Consider the following 24,982-nt stretch of genomic DNA (forward strand, 5'->3'; position numbering starts at 1 on the left):
GTCTCCCACACTGTGCGTGGAGGTAAAAAGAGTTTAGGAGAAGGTCCAGGAATGTCTTATAAAATTAAGCACACACATGCCCTATAATCCAGCAGTTCTACGCCTAGGTAACACTAACAGAAATGAAAATACATGTCTACAAAAAACTTGTATAGAGTATTCCTACACAAGGAACTTTATTCATACTAGTCAAGCCTGGAATCTGCTTAAGTGTCCACCAACCAACTAGTGTGTTCATACAGTGAAATACTATTCAGCAATAAACAGCTGTAACCTACGGATATGTGTACGACACAGATGAATCTCAAAAGCACTGCGCTAAAAGGATACCAGGCTTAAGTGGCTACATGCTGAAGGATTTCATTTCCGTGATGTTTAATAACAGGAAAAACTAATCCATTACTTACAAAATCAGAATAGCGGATGCCTGGGGTAGAAGGGAGTTGGCTAGGAATTTGCACGAGAGAACCTGCAGGCGTGACAGAAATTCTGTACCTGGACAGGGTGTTTGGATCGCAGAGATTTATGCATTTGTCAGACCTTATTAGCGCTATACTTAAGACGTGTGCATTTCATTGGTATGCAAATTTTAACTGAAGAAGCAGCAGCAAGAATCATACACAGATACTGAAATCTCATTAATGATATACAGGCTGAAGTATTTCAGGGTAAATGTACAAGTATCTGCAACTCAGTGAAATGAACGAAAAATTCGATTGATGGACAGATGGAGGCTGGTTGGAATGATAAGTGATAAAGTTAGCACAGTAAAATGTAAACGCTAGCATCTAGCTGGTGAGTATATAGGAACCTACTATCAAATTCTTTCAACTGTATGTCTGAAATTTTTCATTATAAAATGTTAAGAAAAAGAAAACACCTTGGAACACAAAGCAAAGTAGTCCTTAATGAGAAAATTCAATTTAGATATTAATTCTCACCAACCTGACCTAAAAATTCATTGCAATTCCAATCAAACCATTGTCAGAATTTTTCAAGGAAATTAGGACATTCTTTAACAAGACACAACATGAAAAACAAATTATTCATTTGTAAAAGTTTTAATTTCTATGTGATCAAGAAATGAGACGTAAAGAATTATCAAAATTCATTAAGAAACAATGTAAAGGAAAAACGAGCAAACAATATGAAGTAGCAAAAGAGGAGACTTGAGTGCCAAGCAACGTGTGTCCACACGCTCAGCCTCATTAGTAACCAGGGAAATGGAGAACAAAGCGGGTCATTTATTCATTTTCCATCCTTCGAGTGGTGGAAGTTAACAAGTTTGGAAGTCATCTTATGGAAGATAAGGAGAAATGGGTCCTTTGACGTTGTGTCGGGAAGGTAATCTACGAATGGCCAATTTGCAGTATCAGTTATAAAAAGGGGGTGGGTGCCTGTGCCCCTGCAGCTTTTCCTCTTCAGAATCTCTCCCAGAGAAACCCAGCCACAGGTCTCAGGGCCAGGGCAGGGAGACGCGGTGGCACGAGTGGCTGGGATGAGCCTTCCCTGATAGGAACGCCCATCGCGATGGAAAAGTCACGTGCTCTGCACATGAGTCCAGAAAGAGGGAAAGAGAGCATCTGGAAACTTCAAATACACTGAGATGGAAAGATTTCTATGAATAGTTAACAAAACATGTGAAGTATAGCATCATTTATGTAAAAAAGTACATTAAACTGTTAAGAGGTTATTTCTTTTTAAACATAGCTTTATGTTTATTATCAAATAGCACTCCAGAAATTTCTCACCGGTCGTGTATAGGTAAGCGCATTTCTTCATTGCCTCAGGAATACTGAGTAATTTCTGTTCTTTTAGACCTTTTTTCAAGTTGATTGTTTTCTTAAGATGTATTTCCTTGGGTAGATGTATCTATGTACTGAGTGCCTAGAAACTCCCTGGATGATTTACCTTCGTGACAAGGGAGGTGGGAGGCCTGGAAGGATGGGAGGTCAGGTGGGACTTTCCGAAACTGCCCCAGTCATTTACATCAATGTGTGGATTAAATCCATAACTTAAAATGAGAAGAAAGCCAATGTAAAACTATTGTGAAATAATTTATATAAATATATATATATATAAATTTACAATTTGTATATAAATACATGAATGTTTAATATTTATATAATCATAGCTCTATAATTATACACTATATATTTACAATATATTATATAGTTACATAATATATTTATGTAAATATATATAAATGAACAATAAAAGTTTTATTTATAAAATACACAAATATAGGCCGGGTGCAGCAGCTCATGCCTGTAATCTCAGCACTTTGGGAGGCCAAGGTGGACGGATCACTTGAGATCAGGAGTTCGAGACCAGTCTGGCCAACATCATGAAACCCTGTCTCTACTAAAAATACAAACATGAGCCGGGCGTGGTGGTGTGTACCTGTAATTCCAGCTACTTGGGAGGCTCAGACACGAGAACTGCCTGAACCTGGCAGGCAGAGGTTACAGTGAGCAGAGATTGTACCACTGCACTCCAGCCTGGGTGACAGGGCAAGACTCTCTCAACAAATAAAATAACTAAAATAAAATACATAAATATAAAATAAGAGGAAACAATAGTTCAACTTTTGAAATGACTTATATGCCTTTTCCGAAGCCCCATAATTGTGCTCATGTTGCAATTTCTTCTTTCCTTACTCTGTGTCTAAAGGATTATTAAGGAAAAATGCTCCATCACTATTGCTTAGCACAGAATCTTCCCAAATATCTTCGTCTAGGTCAGGTGTGGTGGCACACACCTGCAATCCCAGTGATTTGGGAGGATGAGGCGGCAGGATTGCTGGAGGCAAGACTTTATGACCAGTCTGGACAGCACAGTGAGACCCCATCTCTACAAATATAAGAAAAAATTATCTGGGTGTGTGGTGGCACGTGCCTAAAGTCCCAGCTACTTGGCAGGCTGAACGGGGGAGGAGGGCTTGAGCCCAGGAGTCCAAGACTGCAGTAAGCCGTGATTGTGCCACTGCACTCCAGTCTGGGTGAAAGAGCCGGGCCTGTCTAAAAAGAAAATCTGCCCTCTGTAAGCAAGCTGCTGACGTCTGCTGAGACAGGTCGCAGCCCTGCCGAGCCTCCCAGTGTAGTGTTGCAGCAGCAAGCCATGGATAATGGCTACGAGGCCCAGGGAAACAGAAATCAGCCAACACTGCACACTTTACCCACCACTTCACCAAGCACTGCTCTCCAATAGGCCTGAGGAGGAAACGCAGGAGACCTGGACAGTCACTGCTCATCTCAAACACGGGCAACGAACGAGCACTCCTCTGTGTACGTGATGGGAGAACGTGGGCAGTTCAGAGGGGACACTCCCAAGACAGCCTGGCCTCAGTGGAACAACCTCGTGCTGGGAAACCAGAGGCCTGAGTTCAAAGCCACTGCTGCCAGCAGCTTTCGAAGGAGTGTGAGCCTCGGTCTCCTCATCTGCAAGGTGGGGTTGAGACCCCCGCCCACCGTCACAGGGTGGCCCAAGGCTCAGGGGCACACATTTATTAACTGCAGCTGGTGGTGCTGGGATTTCAGAGTGAATTATGTCCCTGTTTCCAAATGTCCTAATGAGCCAGGATCCTTCCTGGTGCCCAGGCAACCTGGTCTGTATATTTATACTCCTCTCAGTAGCCCTGTGTAAGGTCATGATCACAGAAAGAAATGAACCATTTTGGGTTTTCTGACATTTTTTCTGTACAAGAAACATGGAAAATGTCAACGTTTCCCAACCCTAAGCAAGCACGTGGCCATCCCTGTATGAAACGCAGCCAACTTCTAGCAAATTCGGCAAAGACACGAGCTGGCAGGATTTAAAACCCAGATTCTTACATAACAAAAACCCTCAGCGTAGCAGAACATGGTTTCGGGGATACAGATACTTACTGAAAGTTATGATTTGGGCTGTGCGTTGGACCTAAAAAGAGGAAACAAAAAGACGAGTTATTAATACTCCATGATTTGGAATATGACCTTCTTCAAATCAGGCCAGTGGCAAACAGGCTGAAGCCAGCGGGCTCACTGCTGGGCAGCTGTCCTCGGGCCTCAGGCTCCGCTCGTGGTTACGTCAGCAAGGCTGGAAGCCACACACAAGGGAAGGGGCGCTTTGACACTGAGGGTATGTTTGTTTTTGGAGTTTTTGCCGTCCTTACTCTCTCTCTTCTCATCCAGTCTTTACACACAAAATCTGTTTTACCACTTGTGATCGGATGGCGTGGGCATGGGTGGCAGGGCCGGGGCGTCCGCTGCCTGGGGGTTTTTCACAGCTAGGATGAAGGGGACACATTCCTTCCTACCACTTAATTCCTTCACCAGGTGTGACGAGCACAGAGATTCAGAATCTCTGGTCATCGCGCGCTCAGCTCTCTCCCCACCCCAGCCAGGCCAGCCTCGGACCCTGCCCGGTTGTCCTGCAGCGTGGCCACCCTCCCACGGACACCTGACCTCCTAACACATGGCCTTCCTGATAAACACCTGGGCTCCCCGTCTGCGCCTGGGATTGTCTTCTGGGCTCCAGGTCTATAAACCACTCCATCTGCACCTATTTTCTTTTCTTTGGGACAGAGTTTCACTCTTGTCACCCAGGCTGGAGTGCACTGGCGCGATCTCGGCTCACTGCAACCTCCACCTCCCAGGTTCAAGCGATTCTCCCGCCTCAGCCTCCTGAGTAGCTGGGATTACAGGCACACACCACCAGGCCCAGCTAATTTCTGTCTTTGTAGTAGAGATGGGGTTTTGCCATGTTGGCCCGGCTGGTCTAAAATCCTGACCTCACGTGATCCGCCCGCCTCAGCCTGCCAAAGTGCTGGGATTACAGGCATGCGCCACCACCTGGCCGTATTTTCTTTTATTACTAGTAAATGGGTAACAGGTCAAGCTGTGCCTGGGGCCCACGGGGAAGGCCGTAGGGAATGGTTTCACTGCTCTCCCCGCATGCGCGCTGACTCGGGTGTTCAGTTTCAAATAGCAACCGGACCTCTTGCTCGGTGGCTGGGAACCTTCGTATCTGCTAACCCACGACTTCAACTTCACTGCCCGACTCACCCAGCCGCACAAACAGGACGCCCGTGGCAGTAATGGTCTTCATCCCGTTGGTGGCCACGCACTGGTAGTAGCCAGTGTCTGTCGTGTCCAGGTCCTGGATTCGCAGTCGCAAGCCGTATTCTGTCTTCCGGATGATGATCCTCCGCGGCTCCTGCACCACCGGGGCGTCATTCTTCAGCCACCGCACGTTGGGGGGTGGGTTTCCCGCCACCTTGCAGTGCAGAATTGCCGTCTGGCCTTGGACAATGGTGATATTGTTTACTGGCTCCAGAAAATTCAGAAAGTAACCTGCCAAGGGGAGGGGTCACAAAAGAGCAAGCTTCAGTGAGGGCTGGAGGGAAGGGCCACCTGGGGCTCCTTCGAGGGAAGTTTTCCATTTTCTGTCACCTACTATGGACTCCTCCGAGGGAAGTTTTCCATTTTCTGTACCTACTAAAATAGGTTCTTGTTATCTGTGGCAATTATCTCCCAGAATGCTACAGGGAACACTGAATTAGTGAATATTGAACCACTGCTCCTACAGGAAATACAGAGTCAAATTCCTGCGAGCCTCTCGTCATAATATTTTCATCAACTAACCAATACGTAACCTTGGTTTGTGTGTGTTTCTGTTTAAAGACACCATATTCAATGTGCACTGTTGATTCCTTCACATTGAACCCACAGCCAACAGCCTCATAACTCATGCCTGAACGAAGCTTCTCTCACACACATTATTTTCTCCATAAGGCACGTCGCAGCCTTCTTGCACTTAGGAACACCAGACCACTTCAGCGCTGTGCCTGGGGGCCATCATAAACAGTAAAATCACCAACAGAAAGCCCAAATATGCAAGAAACGTGGCACTAAATAGACCAAGAAAAGGCCACATGTCCACAGTATGAGAGCAGAATCCAGGAAGCCGACCATCGCCTTGTTCAACCCCAGCTGGGACACAGATTTTTCACTGCCTTGGGCGTGTGTCTGTGAAAAGCCACAAAAGCACCATGAGTGTTGATCTGGGGGTTACAAACAGACTTTAGGTATTAGGTGAACTCACAAATACGGAATCTGCAAATGATGAGGATCAACTGTGCTTCTCTTTCCAACACTACATCTAACCTGGGCTGGTCGAAATGATGTAAATTCACACTCAGAAAGTCCCTCCTCCCCGCCTGCCACATCATTAAGCACAGAGCCACAGAAGTAAACTATAAAAAGAAGATGTGTGACAAAACATGGACATCCCCAAACCAAGCTCATCACTGTCCTGTCAATAGAACAGAAGTTACGATGCTGAGGGGAGCTGAAGGCTTTGTCCTGCTGCACCCAGGTCCAGAGCAGACAGAAGCAGTCCCGCGCTCACACACTAGACGGCACACGGGGTCTTAAAGCACCCAGAATGGGGAGTGAGTGGGCTGCTCCTAAGATGGACTCTCATAAGCGCACACCCTAGATCCCGCACATGTGCAGTTCACAATAGAGTTTGTGCTCCTATGAGAATCTAATGCTGCTGCAGATCTGACAGGAGGTGGAGCTCAGGTGGTCATGTGATTGATGGGGAGTAGCTGTAAATACAGATGAAGCTTCACCCGCTCACCCTCTGCTCAGCTCCTGCTGTGTAGCCCAGTTCCTAACAGGCCACGCACCAGTAACCAGTCCATGGCCAGGAGGTTGAGGACCCTGCCATAGACAATTCTTTTGGATAAATATAGAAATTGACCCTTCCTCAGCAAAGGATCTCTTAAAAAAGTATCAAAGAATTGAAACTCACAAGATCATCATATCACATCGAGACAATAAGACACCAGGCCCTCAATCATCATGATGGCTTCCTTACCCCTTCCACGTTCCTGTCTTCCCACACATAGTTACATTTCTTCCCTGCTATATAAAGCCCTCATTTTAGTCAGTCAGGGAGATGAATTTGAGGCTGAGCTCCCATCTCCTCAGCTGCATCACCGGATTAAAGCCTTCTTTCTTGGCAATAATTTTTGTTTCAGTGATTAGCTTTCCATGTGGTGAGCAGCAGGAACTAGACCAAACCCTGGTGTTTCAGTAACATTAGGGGTCCCCTCTTTCCTTGACCAGTGGCTCCCCACTGCATCACTCCAACCTCTGCTTCCATTGCCACATCTACTGCTGAATCCAGTCTTCCAGCCCCGGCTTCCTAAGGACCTCTGTGGTTACACTGGTCCTACCCAGATAAGCCAGAATGATCCTCTCATCTCAAAATCATTAAATTAATCCCATCTGCAAGTTTTTGAAGATCTTGCCACTTTATTCAGCGATCTTAGTTATAACGGTTTCTGAGTTGATTGCCTTGGATTTTCTACATAGATAACATCTTCTTCAAATAACAATAACATAACCTTTTCGCTTTCAAAATTCATATCTCCCATATCTTTTTGCCTGTTTTTTCAGCATTCTTTTTGATTTAAAAATGTTAAATGCTAAAATGCTGCAAACATAAAGAAAAACACAGCTATCAAACGATAACCATGAACAAAATGTATTAAGATTTGACATTAATTTTCCCGTATTTTACTTTGAACACTTAAAAAAAATTCTAGAATGCAACCAAAACCTACTCTTGTTTCTTCTTCTCCAGAGAACTTGTATGCATCATTCCAATGCATATTTATATTATTTTATATTTTCAGAAATTTTTCCTGAAAGGTCATATTTGTTAGTTGCTTTATTTCATCCATCTATGTTGGTTGATGTGCTCCATTTATTTTAATTACTGTGTAATAGAATGGTCCACTATATAAACAAACCACAATTTCCTTATCCATTTCCCAGTTGAACGAGAGTAAGCTGTTTCTACATTATTGCTATTATAATATTTAATGACTACCTATACAGATATCTTGTCCTGTGCATATACAAGAGTCTCTCAAAAGTACATACATGACTGGATAAAGAAAATGTGGTACCTATACACCATGGAATACAATGCAGCCATTAAGAAAAATTATATCCTTTGCAGCAACATAGATGCAGCTGGAGGCAATTACCCTAAGCACAATAACACAGGAACAAAAGCCCAAATACCTCATGATCTTACTTATAAGTGGGAGTAAAACATTGAGTACACATGGACATAAAGAAGGGAACAACAGACACCAGGGTCTCCTGAAGGACTGAAGGTAGGAGGAGGGTGAGGACTAAAAAACTACCTATTGAGTACTATGCTCATTACCAGGGTGACAAAATAATCTGTACACCAAACCCCCATGACACACAATTTACCCATGTCACAAACCTCTACATGTACCCCTGAACCTAAAATAAAAGTTGGAAGGGGAAAAAAAGTATCTACCTGGATGTGCTGTCATAGAGTCTTGAAATCTTTCATTGATCTGAGTCTCAAAAGTGCTTGAAACAATTTGTATTTCACTAACAGTATCTGAATTAAAGTGCTTCCCTACAGCTGTGCCGGAATTTGGTGTTTGAGGGCTTTAAAATATTTCCCAATCTGATGGACATAAAACAGTTCGCGCTATTGCTTTAGTTCGCATCTTATGAATTCCTCGTGAGCTTCCACAACCTTTGGAATATATTTCTCGTCACTGGGGTGCCCCTTCTGTAATTGTCTGTTCATCTATCTATTCTGATGCTTTTTCCAACTTCTGTAGTTAATTCATTTTATCTTTTCCTTTTCTATGTATGCATTAAGTGTAAAATTTTCCTTCCACTCTTCTTTAGCCATCCAATAAATTAATCTTCACATTAGTCAGACCCGAATATTGTGTAATATATCTTATGACATTTTTCTTTTAGCTATGAGTTATTTAAAGTGTGCTTTAATTGCACTGTTGTCACAGAACATGATCTGTGTGGTGACAATTCTTTGAAGCCACTGAGATATGCTCTGCAGAGTCAGCTTCCTGGAGATGGTCCACAGATGCTTAGTAAGAATGTGCTTAGTCTACGTTCATGGCAGAGTTTTATTTTTAAGTGCCTACTTGATCAAGCTTGTTGATTTTGTTGTTCATATTTTTAGTATGTTTATCTACTAGACTCAAAGACTTTGCATTTGTCAAATAGCTTTTAGTAATTCTGTCAAGTTGAGTTGATAATATGGGAAATGATGGGGCTGAATGCACTCCCAACTTCAGTTTTATTACATCATTTGGTCCATATATCACTAAGCAACAATTCTGGCTAAAAGATTGTTTTATCTGATATTATTATAGCCATCCTCAGGGAACCTTTGGTTAACATAGCCCTACTTTTATCTTTTTAATATCTTCATCATTTTTATGATTCTGTATTAGACATAACTCTTATAAGTGGCATATAATTTTACATTTTGAGTCTATGTTTTTAACTGGTAAGTTTTATTTTTAATGTTTCCATTGTCTTTTGTTTTTTATTTCCTATCTTCTATTGGATTTTTAAATTCTCCATTTTCCCCCTCTGCTTATTTGAAAATTATATATAAGTGGCTAGCTTAACTACTTTTTATAGGCATACCTAATTTAGCAAAGTCCTCCAATTACAAAAGACTTTAAATGCTATGAGCTACACACACACACACACACACACACACACACAGAGATGTCAAACTGCTTCCTAGTGCTTAGATACACTCTGATTTTAAGCTTCTAATTATTGTTATTTTTACTGTCACGAGTATTTTGAGATCTACCAACTTGCTCACCAACTTCTTTCCTCACCAACACTTCTTGCACCTCACTCCTTCCTCTTAGGTTCAATTGAGCTCATCCTGAATAACATTCATTCTTTGGGTAAAGGACTAAGGCTGTAAACACTCTTAGTCTTGGTCTAAAAACATCCATGACTTTCACACTTGAATGATAGTTTAGCTGGGTATAGAATTTGAGGCACTGCTGTCCTCTGGCTTTCATGGTGATTGTTGAAAGTCCTGCAGTTCTTGTTCCTTTGCAAGCATTCTGAACTTTCCCTTTCTTAGGCTATTTTCAGTATTTTTCCTTTGTCTTTGCCATTCCAGATTGTCTATCATTAATAGTAAATTTATTTTTATTCCATCCTCCTCAGGTCTCAGTGCCCTTCCTCAAATCTGAATATTTGTGCTTTCTGTCAAGTCTATAAAACCTCTATCACTATTTCATAAAATATTAAATATCCTTCTAGATATATGCTGGTTTTCCTCATATGATAATTCCACTGTGCTCTCTCTTTACCTATTTTTAATACTCCTTATCCTTTTTGTCTTTAGCTATGTGCATCTACTCTGTAACATATCCATCAAGTTTCTCATTTCATGGACTATATTTTTCTTTTCTTTTTGAGACGTAGTCTCACTTGGTTGCCCGGGCTGGAGTGCAGTGGCCGGATCTCAACTCACTGCAAGCTCCGCCTCCCGGGTTTATGCCATTCTCCTGCCTCAGCCTCCCGAGTAGCTGGGACTACAGGCGCCCGCCACCTCGCCCGGCTAGTTTTTGTATTTTTTAGTAGAGACGGGGTTTCACCATGTTAGCCAGGATGGTCTCAATCTCCTGACCTCGTGATCCACCTGTCTCGGCCTCCCAAAGTGCTGGGATTACAGGCTTGAGCCACCGCGCCCGGCCTATATTTTTCTTTTCTAGAAGTTCTGTTTGGTTCCTTTTCAAATCCACCACTGCTTTTTCTTCTATGTGGTTTCTGTTTCCTCCTTTATCTTTAATCCTACTAGCTTCATTGTTTACTAGCTTGCCACTCATCCTGGGCTTCGCCAAGTGTGCTGTGTAATTTTTTTATTGTAAGGCTGGTTTTTCCGAGGGAATCCCTTGAGGACCGGGTTCGCTTGACAGGCAGTGTCAAGTTTTATCTTCACTTATTGGCTTGGAATTTCGTACAGCATTCTGGTAATGTAAACCTGGCTTCCAGAGGTGCCCGTCCCAGCTGATTTCTCATGGGAGAGCCTTCTGTGTTTTCCATCTGGAGCCAGGGTGGGCAATCTCTCCTCTCACCTCCGGGGACTGACCCCGAGGCAATGTGCTCATCCCTCTTCTCCAGGACTCTAGCTCGCAGGTCTCTGAGCTTCACAGTGAAGCTTATGAACAAAACTTCAGTTCTGTGGAGCCCATGGGTTCCCTCCTGGCTTGGTGTGGAAACCCAAGGCTCTTGATGAAACCGGACCTAGCAGAATCGTTTCTATAGCAGGGATGATATTTCATAGGCCTCACATTATGGTGCAAGAAATGTACATTCCTTTATTTTCCTAAACCAAGCTAGATTTTTCTCCTAACTCCTCATTTCTCCCGATTAGAGGAAACTTAATACATCCAATTCCAAGTGAAATCAGTAACTTTAGGTTACTTATTTCATTTACTCTCCATCAGGATTTCCCTCTCCCTGCATATTCTCGAGTGTAGCATTTATGTTCCCGAGCCTGCTCTGACATTAAAGCCCTGGTGGATTTTGTGTGTCCACGTTTTGGTGCTCTTTCTGCTCTGTGGCTCACAGACATGTCCACATGTGTGCCATGGCCATGTGGTGACACCACTTTTCACTGTTGGTGAGCTCGTGTCACAACTCCATGATGCCTTCAGAATTCGGCCCTTGGTCTCAGATAAACTCTTCTTGAGGACCTAGGAGAATCGGGCTGTTCTCCAAGGCTGCAAACGTAGTGGGCTACCTCAAGTGGCTTCTTCTGAGGCAGCCCAGGGCTGTCACTTATAATTCTGCTTCCTTTCCATTCCTGGCTCCTGGGCATTTCTCCATCTCCCTTGCATGTTCATATAAGCATTTGCATCTTTTACTAGCATTTTATTGAGCACTCATATGTAATTTACGTGGGAGGGCTGCCAAATGAGTCTGGTCCACCATTTTCAACGTCATCGATTCTCTAGGGACCAAACATGAAAGCGGGAAAGAAAGCTCTCTAGAGATTAAGCACAATATTCCTTTCTCCCTTGGTGTTTAATTTATAGCCAGTCATTTAGCCTCTCTTGGCTTCATTTCCCTTATGTGCAAAATACAGGGTTTGTACTAACCATTTTCTAAGCTCTCCTCCAACTCACAAAAACATTCCTTTGTAGCTGCCCCAAACCTCTCCAGAAACAATCTGCCAGGCCAAAAGGAGCCAGGCATGGCCGACCGAGGTTTTGGCTCACTTGGATTTGGGCGGCACTCACACTCCATAGCGTTACACAGAAGTCTTCCCTTTTAACCGACCCAAAAATGCTCCCCTTTCTAACTCAACAGTGGCACGACTTTAGCGACTGATGGTACAGGTTCATCTTCCCCGTGCCCAGGCCAGCTCTCTGTGCACTGCAAATCTCTGGACAGGGAGCTGAGTCCAAGCATTAAAACAACCCAAAGGCAAAGTAACAAAGGAATCCCATCACCAGGGAACACGGCTCTGCTGCAGTCACAATCAGATCAAAGACTTACGATTTTTTTTTTTTTTTTTTTTTTTTTTTGAGGCGGAGTCTCGCTCTGTCGCCAGGCTGGAGTACCGTGGCGTGATCTCGGCTCACTGCAACCTCTGACTCCCTAGTTCAAATGATTCTCCCGCCTTAGCCTCCCGAGTAGCTGGGATTACAGGCACGCACCACCACACCTGGCTAAGTTTTGTATTGAGACAGAGTCTTGCTCTGTTGCCCGGGCTGGAGTGCAGTGGCCGGATCTCAGCTCACTGCAAGCTCCGCCTCCCGGGTTTTTACGCCATTCTCCTGCCTCAGCCTCCGGAGCAGCTGGGACTACAGGCGCCCGCCACCTCACCCGGCTAGTTTTTTTTTTGTATTTTTAGTAGAGACGGGGTTTCACCTTGTTAGCCAGGATGGTCTCGATCTCCTGACCTCGTGATCCGCCCGTCTCGGCCTCCCAAAGTGCTGGGATTACAGGCTTGAGCCACCGCGCCTGGCCCAAGTTTTGTATTTTTAATAGAGATGGGATTTCACCATGTTGGCCAGGATGATCTTGATCTCCTGACCTCGTGATCCACTCACCTCGGCCTCCCAAAGTGCTGGGATTACAGGCGTGCGCCACCATGATTTTTAAATCCCAGCTGATCATCCAAGTATTCACCAACTTGCTCAACTTACTCAGGCGTTTGAGATCTGCTTTTACCGGGTCACACGGGTCAGTCCGGGAAGATCAAGAAAACTTTGTGTATTAGAGATCATGAGGTTATGGAGCTTGGATCAGTGGGAAATAAAACAAATTTCCTGGAAGGGCACGTGGAATGGAAATCCTGAGAGCTGCAGGAAGGACATAAAGCTGTTCCTCCCAAGGGAAAATATTTTCACGTTAATAAATCCGTTGTGGGTGTGGAACAGTGGCCACTCTCCTCAGGCTTTCCCACTGAGCTGCTGAGTGGTGCATGCAGCCAGCTGCAGAGAACCAGGGGCAGCGTCAGGAAGGACGGGAGTCAGAGAAACGAGGAAAACAGGAAGCGTGGGGACTTGCGAGATGAAGAAAAGCACCTAAGAGCGTTTGTACCTTTGGACAAACCGCGACTATGGTGGGGTGACCTGTGTCCCCCAGCCAGTCATGCTGAAGTCCTCACCCCCGCAACCCGTGAGTGCCACTTTATTGGGAAATAACGTCACTGTAGATGTAACGAAGTTAAGAGGACTGAGTCCTACTTGATGAGAGAGGGCCCTGATCCAACGATAGTTTCCTTATAGGAACAGGGAATTTCAGACACAGACCTAGAGGGAAGAAAGAGCAGAGATGGAGGGACGTTGCCACAGCCACAGAGCACCATGGGCATCAAGGGTTGCCAGCGATGCCCGGAGCTCAGACAGAAGCACGGCACAGACTGTCCCCAGAGCCCTCAGAAGGAACCGACTCTGCCAACAAACCTTGATTTCAGACTTCTGGCCTCCAGAGCTGAGAGAAAATATTCTGATGTCTTAAGACATCTTGTCTTGAGATCCTTTGCTATGACAAAGGACCTATCCTTTGCAAGGGTAGAGGAATTGAAGAAGAAAGAAGAACGGCTGCAGACGGAAGGAGACAGCCCAAGAAACTAAAACTAAACTAAGACCAACACAGGTGACATCCACACCTACCCAAAGAGACCGAGACACGGGTGTGTGCACACCCCGGGGACGGACAGAGACAGACAGGTGGTGGCACAGTCCTTTGCAGTACGGTCTCAAACCCAGCGAGCTCAGGAAGAATCACTGCTGTCCGTGTGTGTCACCCGCAGGAGAAAGAACAACAGCCACTGGCAATACCAGTCAGACGAGGGAAACGGCCGCCCACCACAGGGGCGCCACCTGCTGGGCGCAGGCTGTCGGAACTCTACCCCTGGGAAAAGAGCGGGGCTGATGGAGGACTGCAGGGAAGGCCCGGAGGCAGGAATCAGCCCCACCGACGGGAAGAAGCTGCTGGGGGTCTACAGACAGTCCAGACAGTCTCACTCGCGCGGCCCACACTCTGCCCCGAACAACCAACGGTGCGCTTTGAAATCTCCTATTTGTGGGGCTGAGTTTTCTTCCAAGACCGTTCAGTGGCTCCAGATCCAGACAATACAATGGGCATTGCAGACTCACAGTCAACAGGAGGGCAAAGGGTCGCCTACTTGGATCGAAGGCGCCTTGAACGTGGCCTTCAGCCTCCAGAGTGGTGCAAGGCTCAGAACCTGGAAATCTTGTGTTTATTTTGTCCAACGGATGTTAGAAAACGTCTTAGGGAAAGGTTTGCTTGGGACTGTGTGGCTGTGGACTGGGCGGGGACAGAGAAGACTGGCAGGCGCTGAACTGGCTGCTGACCTGGAACCTAAGAATGACCTGCCCGGAGGTTTCCCTCCACCGAGTCCTAGTCCTCGGCAGCTGCTCCCTCGCCATGTCACCCTGGAGCCTGGAGCTTCTCTCTGTGCTATACAAAACGTACCCCCAGAAATCCCCAGCCCAGGGTGGACGTGGATGTGGACACTGGGCTCAGTGCAAGCCTCCTGTGCCCTTGTAAAATGAGTTTCTAGCACCAGCCGACACCCACAGGGCTGAGATGTCCCAGGATGACAACATGGAGCCCACCCTGGCCTCCTTGGTGGCGGCCTGGTCCTCTCCCTGCCTGTGCCTCGTAAGTATATCAGCACCTTCAGAGCTGCCCTGGGGGTTCCCTGAGCACGCAGGCCATGTGGAACTCCATCCCCCACTCCTGCCCTTGGCTACAGAGCAACCAAAGTGGCCAGAATGAAACCCAAGTCTGACCCTGGGCGCCCACTGTGAGACTGGGTGTCAGAGCCTTGCTGCTCTGAGTGGGACCCCACTCTCCCTTTCTCTCTCACGCCCGCCTTCTGCGTGGAGCATCCTGAGCTGTGGGGCCTTTGCCAGCCATTGCCCCTACCCTGTGGGGTTCAGCCTCCTGACCACTCTATCGGCGACAGCCAGCACCGCTCACTCCCGTCCTGGCCCTGCTTCCCTCCAGCACCTTCATGATCTGAGGTCCTCCTGTGGTTCCTGGGCTTGCCTCTCCCACTTAGGAGGATACCCTGTGAGCCCAGGGGAGGCGGAGACCACGCCGCCTCATACTGAGACGTTTTGAGAGACTCTTGAGCGCCCAGCATGTGGTGGGCTTCAGTAAATACATGCTGAAGGCAAGAAGCCTCAGTTCAGGGGCCACATCCTCCCAGAAACCCCCCCTGCCCATCCGAGTAACGCCTTGGACATCCAGACCACCATCAGTTCCCTGTGCATTTCTGCTGCACTGTACTGTTCACATGATTTTCTCTTTATTGTTCCGTGTCTAGACCCTGTCCTTCCTCCTTTGCAGGGAAACTATTAAGGAGTAACAGAGCAGTCTGCTGCAGAGGGATGCCCGCATGGTGGCCCTGGGGACTGCACCACGCTGCCCTGTGCATCCTTATTTGTGCTCGAGTGCCCCTTGTGGGTATCTGGTAAACCTCAGCGTCACCTCTGTGTTCAATCTTGATGTTCTCAGGATGAGCAGAGTTCTGAGGACAGGCTACAATCACCGGGCAGGAGGACATTCCTCGTCATCTTTACCCTGGCTTGCCTGCTGGCGGTCAGCACGGGGCCCACCCAGGCTCACTTGGTATGGGTGGGGCAGGGTGCCTCTCACATTCTGGTCCGGGCACGTGGAGCACACCCACTGCAGGGAGTGTCTTCCCTATTCTAAGGGAACAACAAGCCCAGGCACAACAACGTTACTGCCTCCTGCAGCCAGGTGTGCACCCAGCAGCTGACGCACAACTGCCGCCTCTGCGCACGCTCAGAACAACTAACATTCATCGTGCCCATTCTGTAGATTCAGACACTGGAGTCTCAAAAGTAACTTTCTGTGGGGTCCCTGGCCAGAGGAGACACAGCTGGGAGAGTCGCATGGCGCCCCTGATGCTGAGCCCGAGCTGCCAATCACAGACCTCACAGGCTGAATGCTGACTGTTTGCAGCGATGATCCTATTTTCATTTTCCACCTGGTTAGCCTCAGAGACCCTCGCTCTATGTTAAACCTATCAAACCATCATACATACACACAGGCACGCACGCCAGGAGTTCCAGAATAAACCAGAAACACACAATAATTCAGCCGATAAGACCTATATGAACTAGGAAACTGATGCTTGGTAAACAGAGACCAATAGGCACGGTCTCCGTGTCAGCTCAGGGAGCTCTGCTGACTGCTTTGTTTTCTCTTTCCAAGGAAATTTTAGTTCAGCACCACAGCCTGACATGTCACAAATAGCAGGGAACAGCCTAGTAACCAAGGCACTGGTTTCACTACCCTGTTATTTAGAATCCACTTGAGATCACCTATAATCGCAACACATCCTTACATGGGCAAAGTCAGGAATTCCCCTGCTGGCTGCAGTGTGGACGAGGAGCAGCTCTTCTCCAAAGACAGAGACACAGCTCGCTGGGTCTATTTTGGCTGAGCCAGAACAGGAGGCCCAGCAGACAGGCGGGCCCACACCACCCCGCCCCGAGCTTCAGAAATTATCCACTTCCCACAAACATTCCAAAGTACTGATCTTACAAAACACAAGCTGTATTCCGTGTGCATTTAAAACACAGCCTTGGAACAAAAAAGCATGTGGTTTCTAGGTCAGATATAAGCCTCTGTAAGCAATAGAATGATAATTCTAAAACATGTATGTATGTATGTCTACTGGACGTCTAATGTAACAAGGGAAGACAAAGCTCTGTTAAATATCCACTTACATGTTAACCTGGTTATAACCGAGTCCTACAGTCGCCTGCAGTCTTCAACAACGAGAGTACTCTGGCATATGAAAACTGAAGGCAAACTTTTCATCTGTAAATCACAACATCCTTGGTGTTCGCTTTCTCTACATAGGCTTTTTGCTCTGGGAACTTCTCTCTCTCTCAATACCATCTATCAAACATAAGCTTCATCCCAAATACTGACCCAGGACATCTGAACAAAAACACTTTTTCCAGCTAATTCTTGGATTCGCTTTTGCTTGGCCAAAGGTAAAGCTGTCTTATCACTGATGAACTGGTCCACAGGCCAATGTCACCTGCCAGTGATTTTGCAGATGTTTATACATCATGACTGATGATTGGGTTAAATAGCTAATACAGTACATTCAGCTATGATTATACATGTGATTAGGCCAAATGTGGCCAAGCATGACATTCCCAGAAGCTTTATGAGCAAAAAAATGTACAGGACGAATGAGTCTGGCTTTGCCAGGCCGACTCCTTCTATTACTAAATGATATGAGGAACGGGCCAGGAGTAGAAGGACGGGTGGAGTCAGTCTCCATTTGTGCAAGAGCAAGAACTCAAAAGGAAGTAAAATTACATTACAGAACCAGATCATTAACGAGCAGGGGAAAGATTGGGGCCCCTAGCCTGAGACTTTGGGGGGGGGGAGGGGGCGCAGTTCACTACGGATCCTGTCCCACTAAGGGTGCTGATGGATCCACAAATCATCATGATTGTGATGCTAACAAATGGTGCCAGCATCAGCTACTGCTTCTGGGTGCCTGCAGCGAGCTGAGCAAGTCCTTTCATCCCGCCTACGCTGGGGGTACTCCCATCTTGAAACTGCTGAGAGCAGTGAGTGCCATGCCTAGGGCCCTGGCCCCAGGGGAAGGGTGAAGCCGTCATCTATCCAGGCCCTTCCTCCTGCAAACCCAGGCTCAGAACTGCGGCACTATACTCCACTATCCTGCTACTGCAAAGAAACACAGCCCGGCCTTCTGTGGTCCTTTGCTCTCTTTTGGAACTACCCTTTCATAAACATGCGTGTATGTACAGATGTGCCCAAGGACGGGCCACCTTCAGCGTCAGTGTTTCTGTGCTCTGGAGAGGTCCAAGGCAAACTTCCAAACTCTGTAATCAGTCAGCTCCTTCGGTCATGGGAACGCAGTGAACACACATGGTTTTCAACCCAATCGCTTGTGGGTTAACAACAACAACAAAAGAAGTCAAGAGGCTATCAAATCCCAACAAACCAAAAGCACAGTAGAAAGTATTCTATTCTAAGCTTGAGAAGTTGCTCCACTTCCAGAAAGGGAAGTGAGAGAATCCCACCTTAGGGCACTGAATTGGACTTATAAAGGCTGGGAGCTTGCAGCATGCAGGGAATACAATTTTCTGTTCAATTTCATCTGATGGTCATTTTTTCACCTTGATAAGCAAATGCATCTTCCTAAGTGCATCACGAATATGCAGCTGTTTCTGCCTCATAGGGTTACTTATGACCACTCCATTTAAAGAGCAGCTGCCATCCCACAAGCAGTCTCAGGCCCTCGGCAGGCCCCCCGCTCCAGGAGCCTCAGCACAGCCCCGCCCCAGGCCCACCGGGAAACCCGCACGCTCCCACCTGGGCGAGAGGTTTGCAGCGCATCTGAAACAAAGGACTGCAATACGTTTTCCCAAGGAAATATCAGAGTCTGTGGAATGACTCTAGTTGGATTCTCGGCCGTTACTGTGGCCTGCTTCTCGTCACTCGCCCCCACCCCCTCAACTGCATCCTCTGCTCCTCCTCGAACCGCGCCTGGCAGCTGCCCTGTGATTTTTTTCACAGAGTGAATCGGACTGCACCAGCCCCCAGACCAGACGCCCTCAACAACTGACAATGAAACACAAATTCCGGGACCTAAAGTGCTGTGCAGCGCATAGCCCAGGGCTGTTCCATGAACTGTCTGTGATACTGGAACATTTTAGATCTGTGCTACCCATTGTGGGAGGCTCTTGCCAAATTGAAATGTAGTTAGTACAACCGAGGAACTGAATTCGCAATTTTATTTATTCTAACTGACTTGAATTTCAAAAGCCTCCTGGCTGCCCTACTGAAATTCAGGGATTCAGCCTCGGCTGACTCTGACCTCCACCTTGCCCCAGCCCGTAAGCCAGGCGTCTGCCCTGCGGCACCACCACAACACCACGTCCCGCTTGACCCAGGGCCCCCAGTGGGCTTGGCACACACTTCACTTCCCTCCCATTTTCACTTGGCCAGCGTCCACTCTTCAGATCTCAGCACAACCATCTGTCCCCAAATCAAGAAACTCGTTCCTCTTCTACCCTCCCAAAACCTGGTCTCTTCCTTCAGGTCACTTGCCACAACTCAGAATTTCATAATGACCTGACAGCTTGACTCTCCCCAGACCTGCAAACTCCACACAGCAAAGAGCACACTTCAGCCAACACCGTGTCCTAGGATCTCATGCAGAGCCAGCTGTGGGGGCAATCAGTAAGTATCTGTGGTCTGTCTGCACCGTGGGGTTGTCAGGCTTTTGAGAAACAAGTTGAGAATCTAATCATCAAAAACTCTTTTTACTCCTAAGGAAATGTGGTCCCCAAGGCCAGTGTGCTAAACAAGCTTTCAGAGCATGTGTTTTCTACATTTAACATTCTACAGAGGATGGAATCCTCTTAAGGAAGCCTCCAAGCACCAGGCACCAGCCTCACCGCCACCCTGCATGCTGGGCAGAGCTCCACCTGCTCTTGGTTTTAAACAATTGACCTCCATGCAGATGCTGTGCAGAGCCACTCTGTAGACTGGACAGAAATAAAGTGGCTGCTCCGGCAGTTGATTGTTATGGACTGAGCATTTGTGTCCCCCAAACCCGTAAGTGGAAGCTCTAACCCTCAATGTGATGATATCTGCAGGTGAGGCCTTTGGAAGGTAATAAGGATTAGACGAGGTCATGAGGGGGGTGTTACGAAAACACTGGGATTCGGTCTAGGTCCTCCTGCTCCCCACACAGAAAGCCAATCACTGAAACAACAAGCAGTGCCAAGGAAAGGGGCTTTAATCGGCTTTAATGAGGTGCTGCAGTCAAGGAGATGAGAACTCAGTCTCAAAGCCATCTCCCCGATGGACTAAAACTTGGGGTTTATACACCAGAGAAGAAAAGTAACCATGTGTGAGAAAACAGGAACCAGGGAGGGGTACAGAAGCAGACATGATGAAGGAGGGCCTGGAGAAGCATGATTCAGTGCTTTTTTGAGAGGTCTGGGCATCCTTTTCCTGAAGAAGGAACTCAAGATAAAACAAATGTAAGTTTCAAACTTTAAGACCAGGGTCAAGTTCTCTGTTTATCCCAAAGAACTGCCTATAGGACTATTGGGCTGGTTTCAGTGGGGTCTCCATGACGGGATTAGTGTCCTTATGAGAAGAGAATCAAACAGACCTCTCTCTCTCCACCGTATGAGGATACAGCAAGGCAGCGGCTGTTTGCAAGCCAGGAGGAGGGTCCTCTCCAGAACCCAACTGTGCTGGCACCTTGATCTTGGAGCTCCAGCCTCCAGAACTAGGAAGTGTGTGTTGTTTCAGCTGCCCGGTCTGTGGTGCTTGCTAAGGCAGCCCGAGCTGACTGAGACAGGCTATCTGCGGCTATGAGGTGACACTATATGCATTAGGCAATGCATCACTTCCTCAAGCCACAGGTCTGCATCCGGGGGAAACTTGTTCTATCCACCCTACAAATCTACGGTGTGTTCCAGCGAGGTGTGCCAAGTGAGCATGGCTCTGACCACAGACCCAGGGGAAGAGCTGAAGCCACAAGGCAGAATTCCAGGTGGCTGAGAGGAGGAGGGCTGCCTGCCCACTGAGACGTACACACACCTCTGGAGTCACATGCAACAGGAATCCAGCTCCTAAGGCTCTGCTCAGGCCCCTTCCCCATCTGCCAGGCCGCCATCTGTCCGCCCACGCCTCCCTGCATGTCACCTCCCACCTGTGGCCCCAACAGGCCCTCAATGCCCTCCCCTCCAAGTCAAGCAGCACAGGAATCAAGGTGGCATTCCACTATGCCCACCACCAGGGGGCAGCAAGGGGCCAGAGGACCCCCCAGCGCCTTCCTTCAGGCAACAGCAGGGCAAGATGAGCCTCAGCACAGGGCGTTCCAAGAACACAGAGAGCACCCGCATGTCCCAGCTCACCTTTCAGAGTTGGCATCGGGCTGTCCTGTCCATCAAGGGGTCCTAAAGGGTCGTTCGGATCCGGAACCTCCACTTCACCTGGGAAAAAGAAACCAGGATAGGTATTAAACAAGTTTTCCTTTCAGGAGCCTTTAATTTTATGCAAAGACAATGATATTCTAGCAAAACGACGCAGTATTTGTAGAAAACACAGAAGGATAAGACATTATAGTAACCTGTAGAGGGATTTTATAGTGATATAAAGATATGACGTAACAGTAAAAGTGACTTTGAAGCTTATCCCAAGAATAGCAAATGTGGGGGCTTTGCAAAACAGGTATGGAAATAAGTCAGTGGAGCCTGGGCTCCATTCAGAGAGGGACAGAGAGCGGGAGGGAGAGGCAGAGAAAGAAACCAAAGCACTGGCTGGCAAAATCAAACACTTTTGGAGCCAGATGCCGCAGGCTGCCCTCCAGATGGAGGTCCTGGTAATTGGGTAATAAAGTCAGAGTTGGAGAATTTCTTAAGCAACTCATTGCCCTCCCCATCCCCAGACCCAGTGGCAGCAGCCAAGCACCCACCCCACAATGTAAAGGACATAAATGGGTGCTGTGGCTTTTCACTTCCATTCTTCTTATCATTTCTAGTTCAAATTTACCCACCCCCAAAAGCCAAGCCCTGAGCCATCATGAAAAAATGTCCACGAGCAACCATTTAGAAGAAACGTTTCTATTCTCTAAGTCTCCCTGCAAACCACACACCTCTCCCAGAGCAATCCTACCATTCTTGCCCAGGTTAACAGTTGTGTGTATTTTACTCTTCCTCAACAGTAGGTAAACCACATGGGGCCAGCCGGTGCTGCATCCCTGGGGGAGGACGAGTGGTTCCATCATGGAAACCTAGAGAGAAGCACCTTCCGCTACAGAACAGAGGCTGGCGTCAGCTATGCAAGGCGGTCCATGGATTTCTGCTGAAGTATTAAAGACTTCAGTTTGGATTTGAAATTTTAAATCAGCACATTACACACACCATCACTCAGCACTGTTTAAATGTAGAGAGACCACATGAAATCAAACACACTTGCGCTATATACACACATCGAAAAGAGACATAAAAATTATTAACTGCTTAGAAATTGACAAATGGTGTGAAACACTCAAATAAATACATACCCCAAAGAAAAATAAGCTTCACTAGCCCAATTTCCCTGTGGAAAAGAGTCCTAGCTCTTCCCAAGTCAGTTTCTAATTCAGAAATGGAGGCATTTTCACGCGTGGAAATTTCACTTCCTCTGCCAGTCAAATGCGGTTAATAAACTCAGCATGTCCAATCACGAGACCCTTAGAACTGACACTTTAAGTCTCAACAAAACTAGGTGGTTATTGCTAATCTGAGAAACTAAGACACCATTTATATCTTGAAATTTTAAAGTGTCGTCTCCCTATACTACATAGTTCAGGCTCACTCCAGACACTGCAGCCTTCTAAAGTTGATAAGCAAAGTGTGACAGGAAGTATGTGAACTTGTAGGATGGGTACAAGTGAAAACAGGGCTCAGTGTTTTCAGCAGAACCCAACAGGGTTTCTCCTAACCCGTAAAAGAGCTAAGAATACGACCTTTCCTCCAAAATAAACAAAACATGAAAACAATAATAACAAAACTGCCACACACACACACACACACACACATCATCATCATCATCATCATCATCGTCGTCAAAATGTTACTATTAGTTATCTGGAATTATAGGTAATTTAAATTTCTTTTATTTCAATTTAAATGGCTCTACTGTGAACAAGTATCAATTTTTTAATGTGTGTGAGATATAATTCACACACTATAAAATTCACCATTTTAAAGTGTGCAATTGAGTGGTTTTCAGTACATTCTCAAGGTTGTGCAATGATCACCACTATGAAATTCCAGAACATTTCATCATCTCCCACAGAAAACCTCACTCCCATTAGCAGTCATCCCCCCGCCAAGCCTATCGTGTCTCCTTCAGCCCCTGGTAACCACGACTCTGCTGCCCCAATGGGTTTACCTATTCTGGACATTTTCTATAAATGAAATCATATAAAATGCAGTATTTTGAACAAGCATCAATTTTATAATTATACTTTTTAAAATGCATGCCCGTAGTAGCAAAAAGCAAAAAGCAAAAAAAAAAAAAGAAGAAAGCATACTGTACCAGGGGATTAATAAACAAGGCCATTAATAAGGCTCGCGCAGACCACTTCCCAGACTGGGGGGGGCTGGCTCTACAAGGAGAAGGGGATGCGGAGAACGTATGTGAGGCCTCAGAGATGACTGAAGTATGAAAGGGAGGAACTACCCCAAAATGCCGGAGCTACTAGGATTGCTGCTCCCAAGGTGGGGCAATTTAGGAGCAGCCAGGCTCGCCTGGTGGGGAGACCTGCACATGCCCCCACTCCTGCTGCACACGAGCCGGGAGGAATGGCTGGCTACTCGGAAGATCGGGGAATGATTTCAACTTGGCCAGTTTAGGGGCCACCACAATGGATGTTGCACTGGGCACACGTACTGAGCACATGCTTCTGCACCTAAAGCGCTATCACCATTCCTGACCCAATGACTCTGTGACAGCCTCACACCACCACAACCTGCCTCGGTGGTGACTGCCAACCCAATATGGCTGGTGACTCATCACGGTGGTGCGCCCTGCAACATCTCCTAGGTGCCTGTGCTGAGTCGTTCTTTACATAAAGGCCTGTTTGGTTTTCACCTGGTGCAGGCACCCTTGCACCCCAGCTAGATGACGGGTTCACCAAGCAAGGTCCCTGTCCTGGTTAGTTGCCTGGATTTAGCTGGTGGAGCAAGAGAGAGGACACACAGCCTTCTGGGCCACCAGAAAAGAGATTCTGAGAGGAGATTCATCTGCCCTGACTCCTCAGGGCTTCAATATATTTTTCTCTGAAAATGAGGACCCCACTCTAGCCAAACCACACGACCTTCGTTTGGGTAAAATGCTCGTCAGGGTGCCCTACACGACCATCAAGAATGTCATCCGTACGACAGACGCAGTGCCCTGACTTTTCTCTGTTGGACCTGCGTCATTTCCACTGTAAAAACATCACAGAGTGGCGAGGTGAAGCCAGAAGGAAACTCAACCCTTGGCTAGGTCGGTAGGGGAGTGGTGATTTATAAGCTCCTTTTAGCTTTTTGATACTTTTTAAAGAGAGGAAAACACTTAATATGAAACAAAAATTTAAGTGTGGCTGGTATAATGAAATGGCACGTTCAATATCTAGTTTTACCCATGTCAAAAATACACACGACAGTCTAGAAGCAAAGACTAAATATAATGTCGTATCCTGGTCAGGACCCTGGAACAGAAAAAGGATATTAGGTAAAAACTCAGGGGAAATGAATAGTGTGAACGTCAGTCAAGAATAATGCACCTGTATTATGCGGCAAATGTACCGCGCCAAGGTAAGGTGTTAACTACAGGGGAAACTGGGTGTGGGGTGCGTGGCGGCTCTATGTACTACCATCACGACTTTTCTATAAATCTAAAACTAAAGTAGAAAGTTTACTGAAGAACAATTACACATTTGTATCACCTTGTTCAATCCCTTAAAACCAAGTCTCACAGGTAGAGAACTGCATAAACCCCCAAATACTTTATACTCTTTTTTTTTTTTTTTTTTT

General features: G+C 46.6%; 1 protein-coding gene across 1 annotated transcript in view; it reads right to left on the reverse strand.

The window, feature by feature from the left end:
• ROR2 (receptor tyrosine kinase like orphan receptor 2) overlaps positions 1-24,982 on the reverse strand; it is a 57,755-nt gene that overhangs the window by 26,192 nt on the left and 6,581 nt on the right. The window contains exons 4-6 of the mRNA XM_023191332.2: positions 21,332-21,409; positions 5,046-5,333; positions 3,888-3,918 (exon numbers count right to left, since the gene is read on the reverse strand). Coding sequence (XP_023047100.1) covers positions 3,888-3,918; positions 5,046-5,333; positions 21,332-21,409 — 397 coding nt within the window. The remainder of the gene's footprint in view (positions 1-3,887; positions 3,919-5,045; positions 5,334-21,331; positions 21,410-24,982) is intronic.

The sequence above is a fragment of the Piliocolobus tephrosceles genome, chromosome 14, assembly GCF_002776525.5.
Source record: "Piliocolobus tephrosceles isolate RC106 chromosome 14, ASM277652v3, whole genome shotgun sequence".
Classification (NCBI taxonomy): domain Eukaryota; kingdom Metazoa; phylum Chordata; class Mammalia; order Primates; family Cercopithecidae; genus Piliocolobus; species Piliocolobus tephrosceles.